This window comes from Helianthus annuus, chromosome 17 (assembly GCF_002127325.2).
Source record: "Helianthus annuus cultivar XRQ/B chromosome 17, HanXRQr2.0-SUNRISE, whole genome shotgun sequence".
Taxonomy (NCBI): Eukaryota; Viridiplantae; Streptophyta; class Magnoliopsida; order Asterales; family Asteraceae; genus Helianthus; species Helianthus annuus.
This window is the reverse complement of record NC_035449.2, coordinates 166,684,049-166,702,822: the sequence shown is the minus strand read 5'-3', so window position 1 is coordinate 166,702,822 and position 18,774 is coordinate 166,684,049. Positions and strand designations below refer to the sequence as shown.

The 18,774-nt window shown below is 37.4% G+C and overlaps 1 protein-coding gene across 3 annotated transcripts in view; it reads left to right on the top strand.

Annotated features, from left to right (window-relative positions):
• LOC110930769 (GDSL esterase/lipase At1g31550) overlaps positions 1-15,814 on the top strand; it is a 30,659-nt gene extending 14,845 nt beyond the window's left edge. The window contains exons 1-5 of one of the 3 annotated variants that reach the window (XM_035986933.1): positions 10,847-11,531; positions 14,489-14,713; positions 14,776-14,927; positions 15,022-15,298; positions 15,375-15,814. In XM_035986933.1, coding sequence (XP_035842826.1) covers positions 11,504-11,531; positions 14,489-14,713; positions 14,776-14,927; positions 15,022-15,298; positions 15,375-15,637 — 945 coding nt within the window. In that variant the 5' untranslated portion in view covers positions 10,847-11,503 and the 3' untranslated portion in view covers positions 15,638-15,814. Of the gene's footprint in view, positions 1-10,846; positions 11,532-14,488; positions 14,714-14,775; positions 14,928-15,021; positions 15,299-15,374 lie in introns of those variants that run through there. The other 2 variants (XM_022174140.2, XM_022174141.2) reach the window with 2 other exon arrangements.
• Positions 15,815-18,774: the final 2,960 nt, after the last annotated feature.

Here is an 18,774-nt window from a genome sequence, read left to right as displayed (position 1 = left end):
TTTTCTTCGTGCTTTTTCAATTGTCTTGAAGCATATGCAATCACCTTTTTGCGTTGCATAAGCACACATCCATATCCTAATTTTGAAGCATCACAATATACTTCAAAATCTTCAGTTCCTTCTGGTAAGGCTAAGATTGGAGCATTTGTTAGTTTCTGCTTCAAGATTCTAAAGGCTTCTTCTTATTTAGGTCCCCATTCAAACTTAATGGCTTTACAGGTTAGCTTAGTTAATGGTACAGCTATCTTGGAAAAAATCCTTAATAAACCGTCTATAATACCCAGCTAAACCTATAAAACTTCTAATTTCCATTGCGGTTTGCGGAACCTTCCAATTGATAATTGCTTCTATCTTAGCAGGATCTACGTGAATACCTTCATGATTCACCACGTGTCCTAAGAATTGCACTTCTTGTAGCCAAAATTCACACTTCGAGAATTTGGCGTACAACTTTTCTTTTCTTAACAAAGTTAAGAGTGCATGCAAGTGCTGACAATGTTCGTCCCGACTTTTTGAATAAATAAGTATATCGTCTATGAAAACAATTACAAATTTATCCAAATATGGTATACAGATCCTGTTCATCATGTCCATGAATGTTGCAGGTGCATTAGTTAACCCGAAGGGCATGACTGTAAACTCATAATGTCCATACCTAGTTCTAAAAGCAGTTTTAGGTATGTCTTCTTCTTGAACCTTTAATTGATGATATCTGGAGCGCAAATCTATCTTAGAAAAGTACCTAGCGCCTTGTAATTGATCGAAAAGATCATCAATCCTAGGTAATGGGTATCGATTCTTAATTGTAACCTTATTTAGCTCTCTATAATCGATACACATTCTCATTGATCCATCTTTCTTTTTCACAAACAACACTGGAGCTCCCCAAGGGGATGAGCTAGGTTGTATGAATCCTTTACTTAATAATTCATCTAATTGCTTCTTTAGTTCTAACATTTCGGTAGGAGCTAACCGATAAGGTGCCTTGGCTATTGGTGTAGTTCCTGGAATTAGATGAATCCTAAATTCTACTTCCCTATCTGGTGGTAATCCAGGTAAATCTTCTGGGAATATATCTGGGTATTCTGAGACTACAGGAATTTCCTTAAGTTCTTTACCCTTAATACTAATGATTACTGAAATCATATATACTATTCCTTGTTTTCGTTCATAATTAGCAACTTTCATTACTGATATGAACTTCATGGGTTTACGCGGTTTATCTCCCGTAATCATGATTACTTCTCCAGTAGGTGATTGAATTTCTATAGAGTTTTTATCACAAATGATTTGAGCATGGTTGGCTATTAACCAATCCATTCCTAACACAACATCAAATTCAGCTAATTTCATAGGTAATAGGTTTGCAGCAAATTTATGACCTGAAAGTTCTATTTCTACTTTTTGCAAAACCTGATTGATTTTTACTGAATTCCCATCTGCGGTTTCGACTGTAAAAATCTGCCTAATGTACGTTAATGGTAACTTAAGAGCTTGGCAGAATAAAGTATTTATAAAACTTTGATTTGCACCCGAGTCAAATAATACTTTTGCGTATACGTTGTGAACTAGGAATGTACCAGCTATCACATCTGGAATGAGCTCTGCTTCTTGAGTGGTTAGCTGGAATGCCCTGACATTCTTCTTAGTAACTCCTTCGGTCTCCTTGGGTTTGTTGTCTACTGGTTTGACTAATTTAGGACATTCTGTTTTGAAATGTTCGGCTTCTCCACAATTGTAACAAATTATGGATTTCTTTCTGCAGTTTTCTTCACGATGTCCTATAATTTTGCAAAAATTGCAAGTTATATTACATCTTCCGAAATGTTTCTTTTTGCAAGTTTTTCAGAATGGCAGAGTTGAAGATTGCCCTGCTCCTCTTCTTTTGAAATTACTACTATTACCCACCCAAAATCCTTGGGTAATTTTTTGAGCTAGTTCCTTTTTCCTATCTTCATCTCTTGTGCGTTCCAGTTCATCAGTTAGGGTGTTAGCTAATTCTACTGCATCGTCAATAGTGCGAGGTCTCGCAACTTTAACGATATTGAAAATTTCGCTAATTAATCCCCAAATATAGCGAGAAATGAGTACCGGTTCTGGCGAAGCCAGTGTTGGTACCACTCTAGCATATTCAAAGAATGTCGAAGTATAACCGCGACAATCTACACCTATCATTCGATGATTTAGGAACTTATTTGCCATTTGTTCCTTCTCATACTCAGGACAGAATTTTCTTTCTACAAGATTCTTAAATTCTTCCCAAGTCATAGCATAAGCCTTATTTCTTCCTTTAGCTTGCAACACAGTGTTCCACCATTCGAGTGCTCCTTCCTTAAAAAGATTTGATGCGTACATGACCTGATCATCTTTGGCACACTTACTTATTGCAATTACTGCTTCGGTTTTCTCTAACCAACGCAGTGAGGCAGTTGCCCCTTCATTGCCTGCAAATTCAGTGGGTTTACAAGCAAGGAATTCTTTGAAAGTGCAACCAGGTGTTGCAGCTTTCAGTTTCTTAGGGAGCGGCGTATGCTGGGATTCATTATCATGATTAACCTGATTATTGCCCACGTTTACACTATTACTGAAGTTATCTTCAGAAATACGTTTACTAGGAATGATATGTTGCGGTTCGATTGGATTTTTCACAGCAGCAACGATTGTTGGAATAGCATTGGCTATCCCTTGAGCAACAATATTTTCAATATCTTGCCTAGTCATATATTGATCCCCTGGATGTTGCTCCGACTGATTAACCTCATTTACCGGTTCATTACCAATGTTTGCCATCTGATAATATATATATAATTTTTATTAGTATCTGATAAATAGCAATTATACAAAAACAATCAGATAATTTACAATACACGTATAGTCAAAACTATCGATTTCTCGATTCCATTTTATATCTGTTATTGTATGCATCACTACATACTAATATCTTACAAAGTTTTATTCGTAGTTATATACAGACTGATTTCACTATTACTTTTACTACACACACAACCACAGTTTTACCATCCTACTATCTTTCGTCACTTGTCGTCCTAAAAACGAAGTTCCCTTTCATCATACTTCTAGGAAATTTGTCCCCCTATCTCCCTGATTCTATTTCCTGCATCCATCAATTCTTCACCAAAATGGCAAAGTTCAGCCATATTTTTGTTACTCATTGGTGGATTAGGTAGGGGTTCTGGATCGAATTGTGGAAGAAAGGAATAAGGATCGTTGACAATATTTTGAAATTGCCAATCATTCGTCCACCATTCGTCCATTCCTACAGGTTGGGAGTGAATTATTGGTTCTGGGATTGCTGGTTCAAAATTCATAGGGAGTTGATTTTCAATAGGATAGGTAAAGACATTAGTATTGACAGGCTGAATAGTCTCACAGCTTGCCAATAGAAAATCTATTTCCTCCTGAAAAGTTATTCCCTGGTTTTGGTTGGAGCTCTCTCCAATTTCCATCTGAGTTGGTCTAGAACCTTGTCCAACTTCCATTTCTATTTCTTTAGAATATTCCTCAAACTGCATTCCCATTTGCCTAGAATCTTCTTTGACTTCAGTTTCCATCTCCTGCTGTTTACAACTTTCCTTGGATACAGTTTCTTTTCCTTTTTCTAAAGGATTGTTTATTTTAGGAAGTTTCGTAGCTGGCTTTTTCCTACGTATACGACTCCCTCAAACGTAATTCTTTCTTTTCTTTCGTTTTGGCTTTGTCAAAGGTGGAGCATTGAATTCTACAGGTTGTTCCACATCAGGAAAGTATCCAGTAATTTCTTTGGAAACTTCTATATTCACCGGGTAAAGATTGAGGTTTTGAAAGGCTTCAGATATCTCACTCATGCTGATGTAGCATATATGCAATGCATCAAATACTAAGTTAAAATTTTATTCATATATAATCTTTAAAATTTATTGCATACTGCGTACTAATTTATTACAATGATAATTGGGAAACACACTAAGGTTTATTTATTTATTGCATAAGGTTTCTGATAAGGTGCTAAAATATTAAAGATTTGCATTTTCTGCTACTGTGGCTAGCATATACAAACTCGCCCATTTCTCATCTAGCTTGTCTTCCCAAGGTGATTTATTGATTAATTCCTGGGTTTCCTTTTTAATCTTCTTTTCTCGGATTTGCTCTTTACTTTTCTTAATAATCATACTCCTTTTTCTAGGAGAAAGTGGTTTCTCATATTGTGCTTTTCGCACAAATATTCCTTCTTCAGGAATTGCAGGGAGTTTTCAAGATTTGGTTTGGGATGAACTTCCCTTTTCGTTGACTGACCTATCTAATTTAAGATAGATATTTGACAGCTTTTGCCTACCCATACTGTAACTAACAAATAGTCAGTTTAATAAAACACATAATCATATAATAGTAATCAGGAAAAATTAAGTATTTCTAAATACTTAATTAGCTTAACTCGGTGGCTCTGATACCACCTTATTTCTGTCACGGCCCCGACCCGGTTTGACCCGTTTCAGGAGCCGCGGGACAGAAATCTCGTGATATCTATTTAATTGATTTTAGCAGTGGAAGTTTATCATCAGGATCTTTTTAAAGCTAAAAACTTTTCCTGATTATTTTATTTCACAACTCGGGATATAAACCCGGTAATTTACAATGACATGATTTCACTGAGAAATCTTTATTTTTACAAAACATATTTCTTTATTTTATAATGAGCCACTTTCTTAAGCTTGAAATGCTCCCCAGCACTTTGCTGATTTACAATAGATCACCTGAAACATGTTTGAAAAAGGTTTTGTCAGCGGGATATACTGAGTGAATCATCCTATTTAAAATGACTCGTTTATTATAATTTACAGTATTAAGAGAGATTACAATGTTTCTGATATCTACCAACTACCCACAGTATTTGTCACTTGACCGGATCTGTGACTATGGTCATACCACTATTGGCTGCCCCAATAGTGACGAATATCACAAATTTTAGGTTCGCCCACCTAAAGTGATAACAACAGTAGTAATGTATACAAAACCTCACATACTGGCTGTAACTTGGTGATTACATAAACTTAATCACTGTAATTATAACTTTTGAAAACATGCTTTTGAAAATAATTTGATAAAAAGAGAATGACTCACATTGCAGATTTAACACGGACAGAATATGGATTAGCCTTGTTAACCTAATTTAAATAACAATGCACACAAAACCGGGTTAGTAATCAATACAGCATTTTACGATAACTCACGAGATCAAATTCTCACAACGAACGACAAAGTGCAATACTTAAACATCCATCGAATTAATGACGAACGACAAAGTATAACCCTAATGTGGGCGGCACTTAAACATCCATTGGATATATTGATCGGTCGGAAAATGAATCGTAATAGCGATCGAGTTATTACCCTGTTTTGTGGCAGCACTTCGTGACTGTGTATGTTTAATTGTACTATTTCAGCTATAACTCTACGTACAGACTAAGAATTTCCGTCGTTTCAAACACATAATTCAAGTGCCAATGTCTGCTATTTATACTGATTTTTGGACACGCTTACGAACCGTATGCCATTTCCCTTACGGTCCGTAAGGGAAGCAGTCTATTTATAGGGTAGCCAGGTTCGGGACTAGCTATGCTGACTTGACAGAAAAGTTGAATTATAATTTGACAACGAAATTTGTTGATAATTATCACTAGGGTTTAACCCCCTTGAGTTTTAGGGGCCCTGATCCTGATTCCGATTGTTCTGAAAATTTTAGGGTTAATACAGGATCACTTGGGTGTCTCAATTAGGGTTTCCTTAATAGATAATTATCATTCTAAGTATTACTTTTAGTGAGAGTTGTTACAACAGACAGGCATCAGCTCTGAGACACTCTTTAGACATGTCAACAACATAAGCATTGCCACTTCTTTGAGCAACAAGTTTAGTTTGACCAGTTTTAATTATTGCTTCAATCTTTTTGACCATTTCTGGTCCAACAATCCTACAACAGTCTTTTGTGAAGAATGACCCAAACCCTTTGTCACTCATTTTAGATACACTCAGAAGGTTGAATTTCAGATTGTCTATTAGATTGACATTTTCAAATTTTACATTACCAGATTGCACTGTTCCAGACCCCAGAACTTTCCCTTTACTACTATTTCCAAAGGATATATCACCCCCTCCATGGATTTTAAAGTCTTTGAGGAGGGCTTTACATCCTGTCATGTGCCTGGAGCCTCCACTATCTACATACCAAAGGCTATCAAAGCATGCAGAAGCTCCCTGCACATGAAGTAAAAGGATTAGTTCATTATGGACTCCAAAGCCAACAGGGCTTTGGATGGAGTCTTAACAGTGTCTGGTATGGATGCAGTGTGATGGACAGTGGTTAAGTCAGGGGTTTGGACAGTTTTAGTACTGTTTCTTGCTAACCACTGTTGAGGGTCTTGCCCAATCACCTGCTGATACCCAAAAGGATGCCTATTCACTCTGGGTTTGAGGGCTTTTTGTAGACCTCATAAACGTGTGGAATCCTTTGGTAAGACTGTTTTTCCTTGCCTTTTCTGAACTGATTGACAGGAGGTGCATCAGTAACCTGAACATCTCTTTTGACAGATGTTTGGTTCAGCTGTTTTGTGACAGCTGTTTGAACTGGCACAAACAGTGGTTGTTTCTTTGTGAATTTGACAGATGGTGATGCTGATTGACTCAAGGATGTTTTAGCAAGGTACTCATTCTTTTTGATATCAAAGTTTTTGAGATACACACATGCTTGAGTTTTGTGGTTTGTTTTACCACAAACAATGCAACTTTCAGCTGAAACTATGACACTTGTTTTGTTTATATCATAAGCTTTTAAGTGGAAACAATCTTTTGTTAGATGGTTCCTTTTCTCACAGAATTCACAAAACAAGTTATCAATTTTCTCTTTCTTCTTTCTCTTTTCAGACTCCTTTGTAGCAGAGGCTTTAACCACTGTTGGGATGTCCTTGAGAGGTATAACTTTAGCTTTTGGAGCTTTAACACCATCAGTTGATGTAAAGTCCATTGGCTTGAAGTTTTCAAGAATATCACACTCATCAGACCACTTTGGTTTAAATTGATGATTTTCAATCTCCTCAAAAACAGAGGGGCCCATAGGTCTGTCAAGTGTGATTTTGTTACCAAGTTTGTCAGTGATTTTCACTTCTTGGCCATTCTTGTTTGTGGGGATGAACTCAGCAGTTACATCAGTGGTTGAAACAGATTTTTCAAAAGCAGTGTTTTCATCATCATGTTTTCTATAACCAACCCCAAATTTCACATTGTTTTTTATCTGTTTCTCAAGCATAACCTCATACCCTTTGCATGATTCCACCCATCTCTCACATGTGATCTGGGTGGATTCTAACTCCTTATTGCAACCTTGGTATTTTTCTACCAAGGTTTGAAGTTGGGTTTTGGTTATGCTTTGCTCTTCTTTCATGCTGCAAATCTCTTTCTCTTTTTCAGCCAATTTGTTTTTAAGTTCTCTTAGAGACCTTTCAAATATGACTTCATCAGATAAGATTTTATCACGAAGGTTTTCATTCACCTCTTTGATGTTAGCAAAAACAATAATGCAATTGTCAGAACACAGTTTTTCAAGAACTTGAGGTGATACCTTTGCAACAGCCATCATTGCACAATCACATTTAGGATTTTCCTCATCTTCAGCTCTCTCTTCTATCTCATCTGTCTTTTCTTCTTCGGACCATGGATCTGTCAGTGGTTCAATCAGGGTGCCTGAACTTTCTTCCAACAGTACTTCATTAGCCACAGCAGTAACCACTTCTTCAATCACCTCATCCACTATTTCAGAGACCAGCTGTTCCTCTTCAGATTCAACACCCTCCTGTATTGACTCTAATGCCATCAAACAAAATTCATCATGAGAAGAAACATTAGAAGCATAGAGTGCAAAATTTGCATCATTGAGGTCTTCAGGCATACTGCTCCAGTCAATAAATTCTTGAGTAAAGAAACTTTGTTGATCTGGTTGTGTTGCTACTGGAGCAGTGGTTTGTGGTGCAGGTTGCACTTGTGCCTGGGGAGCAGGGGTTTGAACATATTGAATCTGTGGAGCAGCTGTTTGGACATAATGCACTGGCACAGGAGCAACAGCATAGTGAGCAGTGTTCACATGTGCTGCTGGGGCATATTGGGCATAGTGCACAGTGTTTTGATTTTGAGGTCTAGGATTTGAACTAGGGTGAGTGATTATGGGACCAGTTGTTTGACTCCTACACTCTCTAGCAAAATGTCCTAACCTGTTACACTTATAACACTTGATTTTCGATTTATCCAACCCAACCCTTAGATTCCCATGCAACCCTGGGAATTTTCGCCCTGTTCTTTTATAAAACTTGCTAGTTCTAACACTTAGCAAGGCCAGTTGGTGCAGGATGTCCATTTCCTCTAGATCAGTGGGGTCGAAATGCTGTAGATCATTGAGTTCAAAGCTTAAATTGTCTGACATCTGGTTTTCATTTGCAGTGAATGCATAACCTGTAGAGTGAGGATCAGGGTTGTTAAAATTTGCACCAGCAGTTATGTCAATGAAGTGATCATAACCCTGATCCTTACCACTACCACCAGATTCTTCTTGACCCAGAAGAGCAGTGTTACCGAATGAATAATCATCAACGGTTTTCCCTGACTCTTGTAACTTCCTTTTCTGGTTCAACTCCCTTTCGTAGGTCAGGAGTCGACCATGGAGTTGGGTCAAGGTCAGATCCTTGAACTCAGGTGAATTTCGGGTGACAAAAGCTATTGTGTCCCATTTTTCTGGCAGTGACCTGAGGAACCTGCTGTTTTGAGTTGAGTTTGTAAAAGTGGTTTTAACAAGCCTCAGTTCATTGATGAGACAACTGAAATGCTCAAATTGTTGCGTCAGTGATTCACCTTTAACATGACAAAATGTTTCATACTGTTGGTTCAGGATTTCCCTATTGTTTTCTATGACTTCTTCGGTACCTCCAAACTGTTCCTTAAGCGCGTCCCACAACTCTTTGGCATTGTCACAATGTAACAATCCAGCATATATTTCGTTGGGCAGCGCTGATGCTATGATACTAAACGCTTTAGCATCTAGTTCAAATTTTTGATAATCCGTTTCAGTATAATTTTCAACAGGTTTTGGAACTTGTTTTTTAGCATCTTCAGCGCTTGGCACTGTAGGAACATGAGGACCAAAGATGACAGACTTCCAACAACGAGCGAGGATGTGACCTATCCTCCTCTGCCAGATGTTGTACTCATTTCTTTTTAGCATAGGTGGTTTAAAAAGAGAACCAATGTTGTTTTTATCGTCCTGAGATTGTGACGTCATTCTTGTTGTTTTACAGGTACTGAGAAATCAACTTTAATGGTGATTAATCCTTACTCTGTTTTTCAAAGACGAACAAACGATCAGTATCAACTGTTTTGAGCTGAACTATTTACGTCAAAATGATTGTTAAATCAAATTTGACTGTCCAAGCTCTGATACCAATTGTTGGATCTGAGTTTGTTTTTTATTGTATTTTATGTTTGTAAATAAGATGAAGATGGATGAGTGTGTAGCGGAAATTAAGATGAAAACAAACTTTGCATACAATCAAACGAGAGTAATACTTTTATCAAACATCTTTACACAATGAACCGAAAGATTGAATTTATTTCAAACACGATTACAATGATTGATGAGTGATTGCAAACTCCCCCTCAGCCAGAGCTCAGTAGTTTGTTCGTGCAAAGAAGACGAATGATGCAAAGAGCTAATAGAACAGTACAAAGTACTGAACTATTTATAGGCACTTGCAAACTACTGAGCATCTTAGCTGACGTCACCATGAAATTGACATCTAACCTCCTAACAAACTCTAACCTCTGATCTATACAGACACTGCTTGTGTTAACTATTGCTAATACATTCTATTACAAAACAGACTTTAGAACAGCTGTTGCAACCTTCTACTGCTGTGAACCCAGCAGCACTTGTCCGGATCAGCAGTGCTTGACTCAAGGCAGTAGATTGAATCAGCAGGACTTTAGTCTTCCATCATATCTTTAGTTGAGCAGCAGTTATGGGTCAGCAGTTTAGCAAGATCAGCAGATAGGAGGTCATCAGTAGTTGTAATCACTTTCAAGGAGAGAGATTTGTATATCAACATCTGCTTATTCAGGATCCACTGCTCTGATCCAGTTTTGGCTTTAATTATCTGTTCCTCTGATAGGGTTCAATCCCAACATGATAACCATCTTTTCGCCCTTTTTGAGAAGTACTTGAACTAAACTGATCCAAGGGCTATCGGAGATAGGGTAAATCAGTCCTGCATCAAGTAATCTAATGTCTTCTTTCTTCACCACATCTTGGATATTTGGGTCGAATTTTCCTTTGATATCCATGAGCTTCCAGGCGATTGCTTTCTTGTGCTTCCTGATTCTCTCGAACAGTTTTGCCCTTTCTTCCTTGGATAGATGAGATGAAATTATGACTGGGAGTTTGGAATCCGCTTCGAGGAAATCATAGTCCAAACTTCTAGGAAGTTCCTTTAGTTCAATAAGTGGTGGTTCCTCAATGGAGGCACGAGTTTTTGGTTTGTCCCTTACTTCAGTTATATCCATCATTCCGGGTGATTCTTCTTGGACTAAGGATACTGCTTCCTCAGCACCTTCATCTTTTATATCTTTTATTTTTAGAGAAAAAATGAGCTTCTTTACGAGGATTATAAATATCATTCTCAATTTGAGGGTATTTTATACTTTTATTTATTTTTGCTATTGTTTTATCATCCTCAAGTTGTAATGACATTTCTTTATTATCTTTTTGCAATAGAGCTTGAATACTATTTATAAAGGGTCATCCAAGAATGAAGGGTGTATCATCAAGAATGGAAAAGTCAGTATGGATAACTACACTAGTGACTTGTACCAAAATGTCTTCTACGATTCCATTAGAATAACGGATGGTGCGATCTGAAAGGTAGATTGGAAGTTGAAGAGGAATATATTCATACACCCCCATTCTTTTAAAGATTTTATATGGAATTAAACTTATACATAAACTATCATCTATATAAACGTCATAGATAACAATATTTTCAACATAACATAACATGGAGCAAGTTTCATTGTATTATTATCAAGGTTTAAGATAGAAGATTGTTTTTTATCTAAAACAAAATATGGGATTTCTTTAACTTTTTTATATGGGTAAAAATTTCTTTTAAAAATCTAGCATGAAATGGAATATCTTCTAGACTTTGAGGAGAAGTAGAAGGATACGTGCCACTTTGATTAACGAGAAATACTTACTTTAACTTCCTTTTACTCTTGAGGGGGATGACTTACTTTCAACTTGAAACACATTTTCCTTGCATTCACTTGGCGTTGAGACACTGCTCATGTTTGGTGAGACACGACCCGTGGTAACTTCTGAGCATGAGGTTTCTCCTGTTACGTCTTCTAAGCTACTATTAATCAAGACACGAGGCGTGTCTGGTAAGACACAACCCATGGGAACTTCTATACAATGGGATTTTATCCTCAAAATCTGCAAGGTAATCGTTGGTTTCATTTTCTTTTTTGCATGAACATACACAATTATTTGTGTCTTTCGTTTCCTGTTCTTTGGACAGACTTTTTGTGTTGAGTTTTTCTTCTTTTTTTGTGTATCTTTCTTCATATATTACCTTCTTATTAACGTATTTCATTGCTCTCTCTCTCTTCGGCTAGTAGCACATAGTCGAGGGCCCTTAGATTCCGAAGGATACCTTCGGGAACTATGGGTTTCGATTCCACAAGTGGAGGGTTTAATTGAGAAATTGGAGATCGGCAAAAACGTAATAGTTTTGTTCTGTATGCAGTTCTCCACAGATCATACAACGGCAGTCTTATGAAAAGTTTTGATAAAAACTCATTTTTATTATATATAGTCTTTTTATTAAAGAATAATGAATAAATAGACTAGGTCGTTAGCTTGGACTTTTACTAATATAGTGATGGTAAGATACCGAGATCGTGTTGTGATGTGCTTATAAAAAGATAGTTATTTGGCGTGACGTGGTGTACTTATAAAAAGATGGTTATTTTTAGTTGTTTTATGCACTAGTTCAAATTTTAATATTTATAAAAACCTGGTAAAATACTATTACACTACACTTCACGTTGGGCAAATGCCTCATCGTTGGCATAATATACTGATGGTAAGATATCGAGGTTGTCCAAGGATACAACAAGTTTAAGTACGGAGTCTTTGTTAGCATCTAGTCAAACCCAAAAGTAAAAGTTTTAAAAATGGTAGTAATCAATGAAAGAAAAAAAGGGTGTTTAGGATCAACATACCTCATAATGCTTCCTTAACTAGATCTTACCATGAGGTAACAAGGGCTCAATTGTTAGACGAGGAACAATGTGTGTTAATGCGTAATGTTGTGCAGTATCTGGGTCGGAATCCTAACACACTCGAACTTGTCGCTTTAAATCAAAATGGAAACGCTACTCGAGTTCGGTATCAAACCATAATGGTACAACCCAATCAGCAAGGAAAGTATATGCCACTATGATTTAGTATTAATTAATTAGAAAGGTTAAGGGGTTTAAATTACTTGTTTCTATTAGTCCATCGATGAGTTGTCAATTCCCCTAAGGTAGTTACTTTCATAAAAACCAAGTCTTTTGCACTTTGGTGTTATCTTCGTGCAAAGGCAAGAGCTTACCCATCTCGAAGTCCCTTTAAAAACCTTAAACCTCTGGTTAGAGCATCAACATGTTTTGACTCTACATAGACATAGAAAACACGAACGACCCAAGTTAATGGCGTTGCAAGATTATTGGTAGATTTTAAGGGTTAAGCTGAAATACTAATGACCCAAGTTAATGGCGACGCTGATATTTCACTCACTTTCAATAAACTACTTATTAACTAAAGTCATTAGCACACACACCTTGTTCACCCATGCTCTTCCTTAGTTAACTTAATATCAAATTTGAAAAGACCCCCAAGAATCTAGCCAAGAATGACCATGAAACTAGTTTTTACCAAATTTGAAAAGATTATATTAATCATCAGAAGTTTTATTCCACTAATGATCTTTGAGTATTTCCTAATGACTACAATGATTAGAGATAGTGGGATAGAAGAGAAGAGTGTAGTGGAGAAGAGGGGAGTTGATGAGCAAGCAAAATGGTGAAATGAGCCTCTATTTATAATGAGCCTCTATTTATAGGCTGGTTGGGGGCCAGACACAAGGTGTGCCTAGATAGCACGAGTCGTGCCTGGCTAGATGACCTGCTACTCCTAGTTTGCGAGGCACGGGGTATATCTACCAGGCACGGGGCATGTCGAACACGTACGTTTCTTCCATGGTTTGATGATCTAAGGATTGCACAAGCATTTTCATCCATGTTAACTTTCACCGGGTCATATAGATCAAAGATCAAAGAAGGTCCATCGGTGATAAGTCTATGTCGTCCCTAATCTGATTACATTGGTATCTTCTATGTATTCAAACGATTTTATTTTTCAGGTTCTGGTCTTGATTTTCCATTGGTTCCTTAATGAGACTTGACTCCTTATTCCATTTATTTGCAACAATTGTTTCCTTGAGATCATCATGATCAGAGACAACTTCATGGGGCATCAATATCAGATCTTTATCGTCCTTGTTGATGGGAGAGGAACATTCTGCTTGACGTTCATTGTATTCTTCGAATCACTCAATCACATGCCTCCTTAAAGTTACTCAAATATGATATCTTTTCACATAACGATTGCCACTCAACAACGTACCTCGAATCACTCAATGATTCCTTCTCCACAGGTTTCTCCCAAGAGCGCAACACGCTCTGATGCCAATATAGAGAATTTAACAACATCAATATCATACACAAACTCACAATGTGTAGAAAACAAAGAACACACATGAAACTTCAATCATCAATATTAATTCACATGTATATTCGATACATTGATTCAGTTAGTTATACCCTATGAAACGGTTATTAATTTTCGAACTATCACAACGTTTAACCTAAGTCGATGCATCATTCTCTAATAACCCTAACCTGATCGACACCTTCTTAAACAAAGTGGGTTAATTAGTTACTAGTTATAATACATATTGACCTTTCTTCTACTAAATGCTAATACATAATATGCTCTAAACTTGAATTCTACTTAATGCATATATAATCGTTGACTTTAAAACTTGATCAAACAAGTATCAGGCCAACAGAAAAGCCATGCTAAATAATCTTTTTTTCATTATTTTAATTTCAAGCACACAGACGTTTAGCTTGAGGAGGAATGTTACAACAATAATAGCATATTGGTTGTGTTGAGTTGGTTGGTGGTCAAATAAGTTGAGTTCGTTAATCTAATTGAGAAATACATACATATTTCACATTATACTTTTCTGTCTCTAGATTAATCTAGTTGTCAGTTTCTTCATGCTTATTGAAACCATACACAACCAAGTACATAATATGACATTACTTCTTTGTTTTGTTTATGAAGCGGAGAGTCTTGGGTTGCCATTGATACCACCATATATGCGTGAGGATAGTGGCTATGTGGCGGAGTTTGAGCATGGCATGAACTATGCAGTGGCGGGTGCTACCACATTGAGCTCACAACTACTTGCAGATGAAGGGATTCATAATCTAGTGACAAATGCATCTTTTGAAGTTCAATTGAAATGGTTTAAAGAATCATTGCCTTCTATTTGTGGCGTCGCCTCAGGTACTGCAATATTTGTGATTCAACTACCACTTACTAAGTTCTTATTAAAAATAATTGGTTAGCAGATTGTAGAAACAAAATTGGACACTCTTTGATCCTAGTGGGAGAAATTGGTGGAAATGATTACTATTGTTTAATGCATAATGGAAAATCCATCAATGAGATCAAGTCACTTGTTCCTCTAGTTGTTAAAACGATAGTCTCAACAATCAATGTAAGAATCTACTTAAATCAAACAATATACTTTTAAAAATGATTGGAAAATCATATTACCATAGAAGCCTAGATTTAAATTGTGATTTTTGTAGGAGTTGATTGGGATAGGGGCTCAGACTCTCGTTGTTCCTGGAGTCCTTCCATTAGGATGTTCTGCGGATCATTTGACAATTGCGCAAGGTTCCAAGAACGAAGAGTATGACCCCACAACTAGTTGCCTCATTTGGTTAAATCAGTTGGCTGAATATCACAACCAACTATTGCAGAAGGAACTTAATCATATTCGAGAGCTTCATTCTAATGTCAACATCATATATGCCGATTACTACAACGCTACCATGCAAATCTACCGTTTTCCGTATAAATATGGTAAGACATATTATAAATTTTAACTATAAGATCTGCTTTCTTCTTGAATACATTATTGATCCTTTCATGTTTGTAGGATTCATAAACGAATCTTTGAAAACATGTTGCGGAGGTGGAGGACCGTTCAATTACAATTCAACGGCACCATGTGGAGATGAATATGCCACTGTGTGTGATGAACCATATACATATGTTAACTGGGATGGAGTACATTTTACAGAAGCTGCATACAAAGTTATTTTTGAGGGTTTATTTCAAGGTCCATACACTACACCTACATTTAAATCCTCATGTCCATTGTCATCAGTTGTGAAAGTTGGGAAATCGAGTTCTTATTGATTAATGAATTGATTCAACTTGGATGTATGGATGAAAAAGCAAGAACTTGAAAGAATTAAGAGATTGAAGGAGGTGTTTGTAAACAAATAAACTTAATATTTGATAAAGGGATATTAAATCCATATAATTTGTTTACAATATATATTTCATCAAAGTCAAAAGAATTATATTCGATTATTTGTGTTTTTATCCTGTCTATTACTTGTAAAAGCATTTTGAAGGGGATGGTCCCAAATGCTACGCAAGCCATGCGCACGTAGGGCCATACCCACACCTAATTACAACACTCAACTTGCTCTAAGGTTCTTCCACGGAAGCCATTGGCGTAAACGCAACCATGATAGCTCGCATAAATACAACCAATACAAATGGCAGCAGCCTGCAGCCAATCAGCGTGCGCCAGGCTCTGCCCAGACAATCCCCACAATGAACAATCCTACACGGGACAAACAGTATCCAAGGTCCATCAACCCATCTCCTTCTCCAAACCCTTCAGCTATAAATACCAACCTTCAACCACAATTTTAAGCATTCGAATGCTCACACTCTCACTCTTAACACACACACACACACTGTTGCATTACCGTCAGAAATGATTAAGGATTAACCCACTGTTGAGACTACTATCCTTTGTTTTATCCCTCGCAGAATAGAACTGGTGTTTCTTAATTGGCGCCATCCCATTGCTAGAACAACTGTAATCTTTTTTCCTTTTATTTAAAAATCACATGGCTAATCAACTTTCGCAAGTTCCAAGCTTTGGTTTGAACTCCAAGTCTACGCCCGTAGGGGACACCTCGCACGACCTCGAAACCCATGACGATAGATACGAAGGGTCAGAGTTCACTATTGGCACTGTCTACAACAGCAATGTTGTGTGAACGAATCAAAACTCTTCCCTCAACTTCCAGCTCGTACACCCCAATACGCAGCTCGCTTCATTGTTACCAAAGGGGGAAACCCCGCCTCTTTGTTAATGAAGTCACAAGCAGCACTCAATGTTGTGTACGAATAATTATGCGCACAATTGCAACAACACGAGCAAACAACATCTCGAGCTTTGAACTACGACTCTCTGTCCCACACCCGCGCACCGTCACACGTGACGGCCAGCCAAGCGGACGGGAGTCCATCCTATGTGTAGCATGCGTTCATACTCGTTACACATTAGCACCTGAAATATATGTGAAAAGGACGGTTAACAAAGAACGCTGGTGAGTAACATAGGTTTTGTGTGTCAAATCCATGGCTTTGTAATTGTTATTTCAATACCTTGTCTGACTACGAGACTCGGTGAGTGAAAACCTTGTAATAAATGTGTTTGGTATTGCAATATGTTTAACCAATTTTAAAAGTTGGTATGATTAATAAAACCTTGTAGCCATGAATCTTGACAAAAGCGTGTCTTTTATAAAATTGACGTGCAGGTGTGTATATATTTTTTAGTACATTTTTAGCTCTTTTTACTCGCCAATTCAAGTTTTAAATTTATAAAACACATGTTAGGGCAAGTGCACCCATCGCGGACGTAGTATAGTGATGGCAAGATACCGAGGTTGTCCAAGGACACAAGAGCTTTTAATACCGGCTTATCGTCAACGTCTAATTGAATCAAACTTTGAGAAAAGAGTTTTAAACTAATAAAAAGATAAAAACAGAAAATAAAATAAATTAAAAACCTACAGACAGGAAAGAATCACTTGGATCCGACTTATCATTCATGTACCCTTTTGATGATTTCCTCACTTTGGGCATTTTAAGAGATTATCATAGTTATAGTAGTAGACCCCTCTTGTGAAGGCGACATTACCCTCAACCTAGTGGTTTGAGTCAGCAAGGATACAATCCCACTAGGTCGGAATATTGAAATATAATTAAGTAAGTTATTAATAGAAAAAGTGGTGGGCCCCCTTCTAGGCAGCGGTCACCCTCAGCCCGTTGGTCTGAGTCAGCAGGGATACAATCCTCGCGGGGTTGGTTTAAAGCTTTAATAGTAGTTTATAGATAAGGGATTTAAGCTTTTTGCACCTCTCCCGTGGTGGGTAATGCCCGCTCTGACTTGTGAGGTGTTACTAGGCTTGAACCAGAATCTCGCTAGATCTATACACTGAACGAGACATAAAATTTACCCGACCACCCTTCTAACCCCCTTCCAGACAATTAACGCGCTTTATATAGACCGTAAAGACACGAATATGTGAATCAACGACATATGACGAATGATTAGATAAATTTGCCTTCAATATAAAAAACTAGTTATTAAAGTCATAAATACATACTCAATTAAAAAGTTGCCAAATATTGGAAATCATAAAAGAAAATACATAAAAGATATGTCTTCACCAAGTGATGTAAAAGTTTAGCCAAGCATGGCCTTTGTTTGACAAAGACTCTTACTATCAATATTGGATTCCAAGACTACACACATACTCTAAAAGATGGAAAATGGATGATGGTGGTGGATAATGGTGTTGTAGTGGTGGTGGAGTGGTGGCAAGTGAGAGATAAGTGGTTTGCCAAGGGATGGTTTGGAATGGAAGGAAACACATCTATTTATAGCTGAAATCAGAAGCTCCACCACGACCCGAGCCCGTCTGGCACGGCCCCGTGGCCATCTCTCTCTCTTCCTCATTAACTGCTTGTCAGGTCTTGTACTAACACGGCCTTGTGTGTCAATGGCACGGCCCATGGCCAAAGTACTTGTTGTACCATCGTAGATTCTGAAAATCTTTCAGTTGACCACGCCCTGTGTTAGCTGCCAGTTTTGTCCTTTGCTGTTGTCTTTTCTTTTGCACAGCATCCACCTTCGGACACGGCCCGTGTCTAGTGGACACGCCCCATGTCAAGTCTTCTGTTCTTGCTATTTTGTGGTTTGGATGTGAATTGAGGCTTGGCGAGTTGCGTCAATTCCTCCTTCTTTGTATTTATGTTGGTTTTGTTTGTCTTTTTGCTCCCTTTGCACATTTAAGCTCTTTTGACCCTATAAATTAAAAAGGAAAAGAAACACAAGCTTTTTCCAACATTAGTACTGAAAAAGGGTTGATTTTACGCCGTATTTGATATAATTTATATGTTGTATTTTAAGCACATCAGAAACCTTTTAAGAACACGATTTAAAAGAAATATTTGTATGGTTT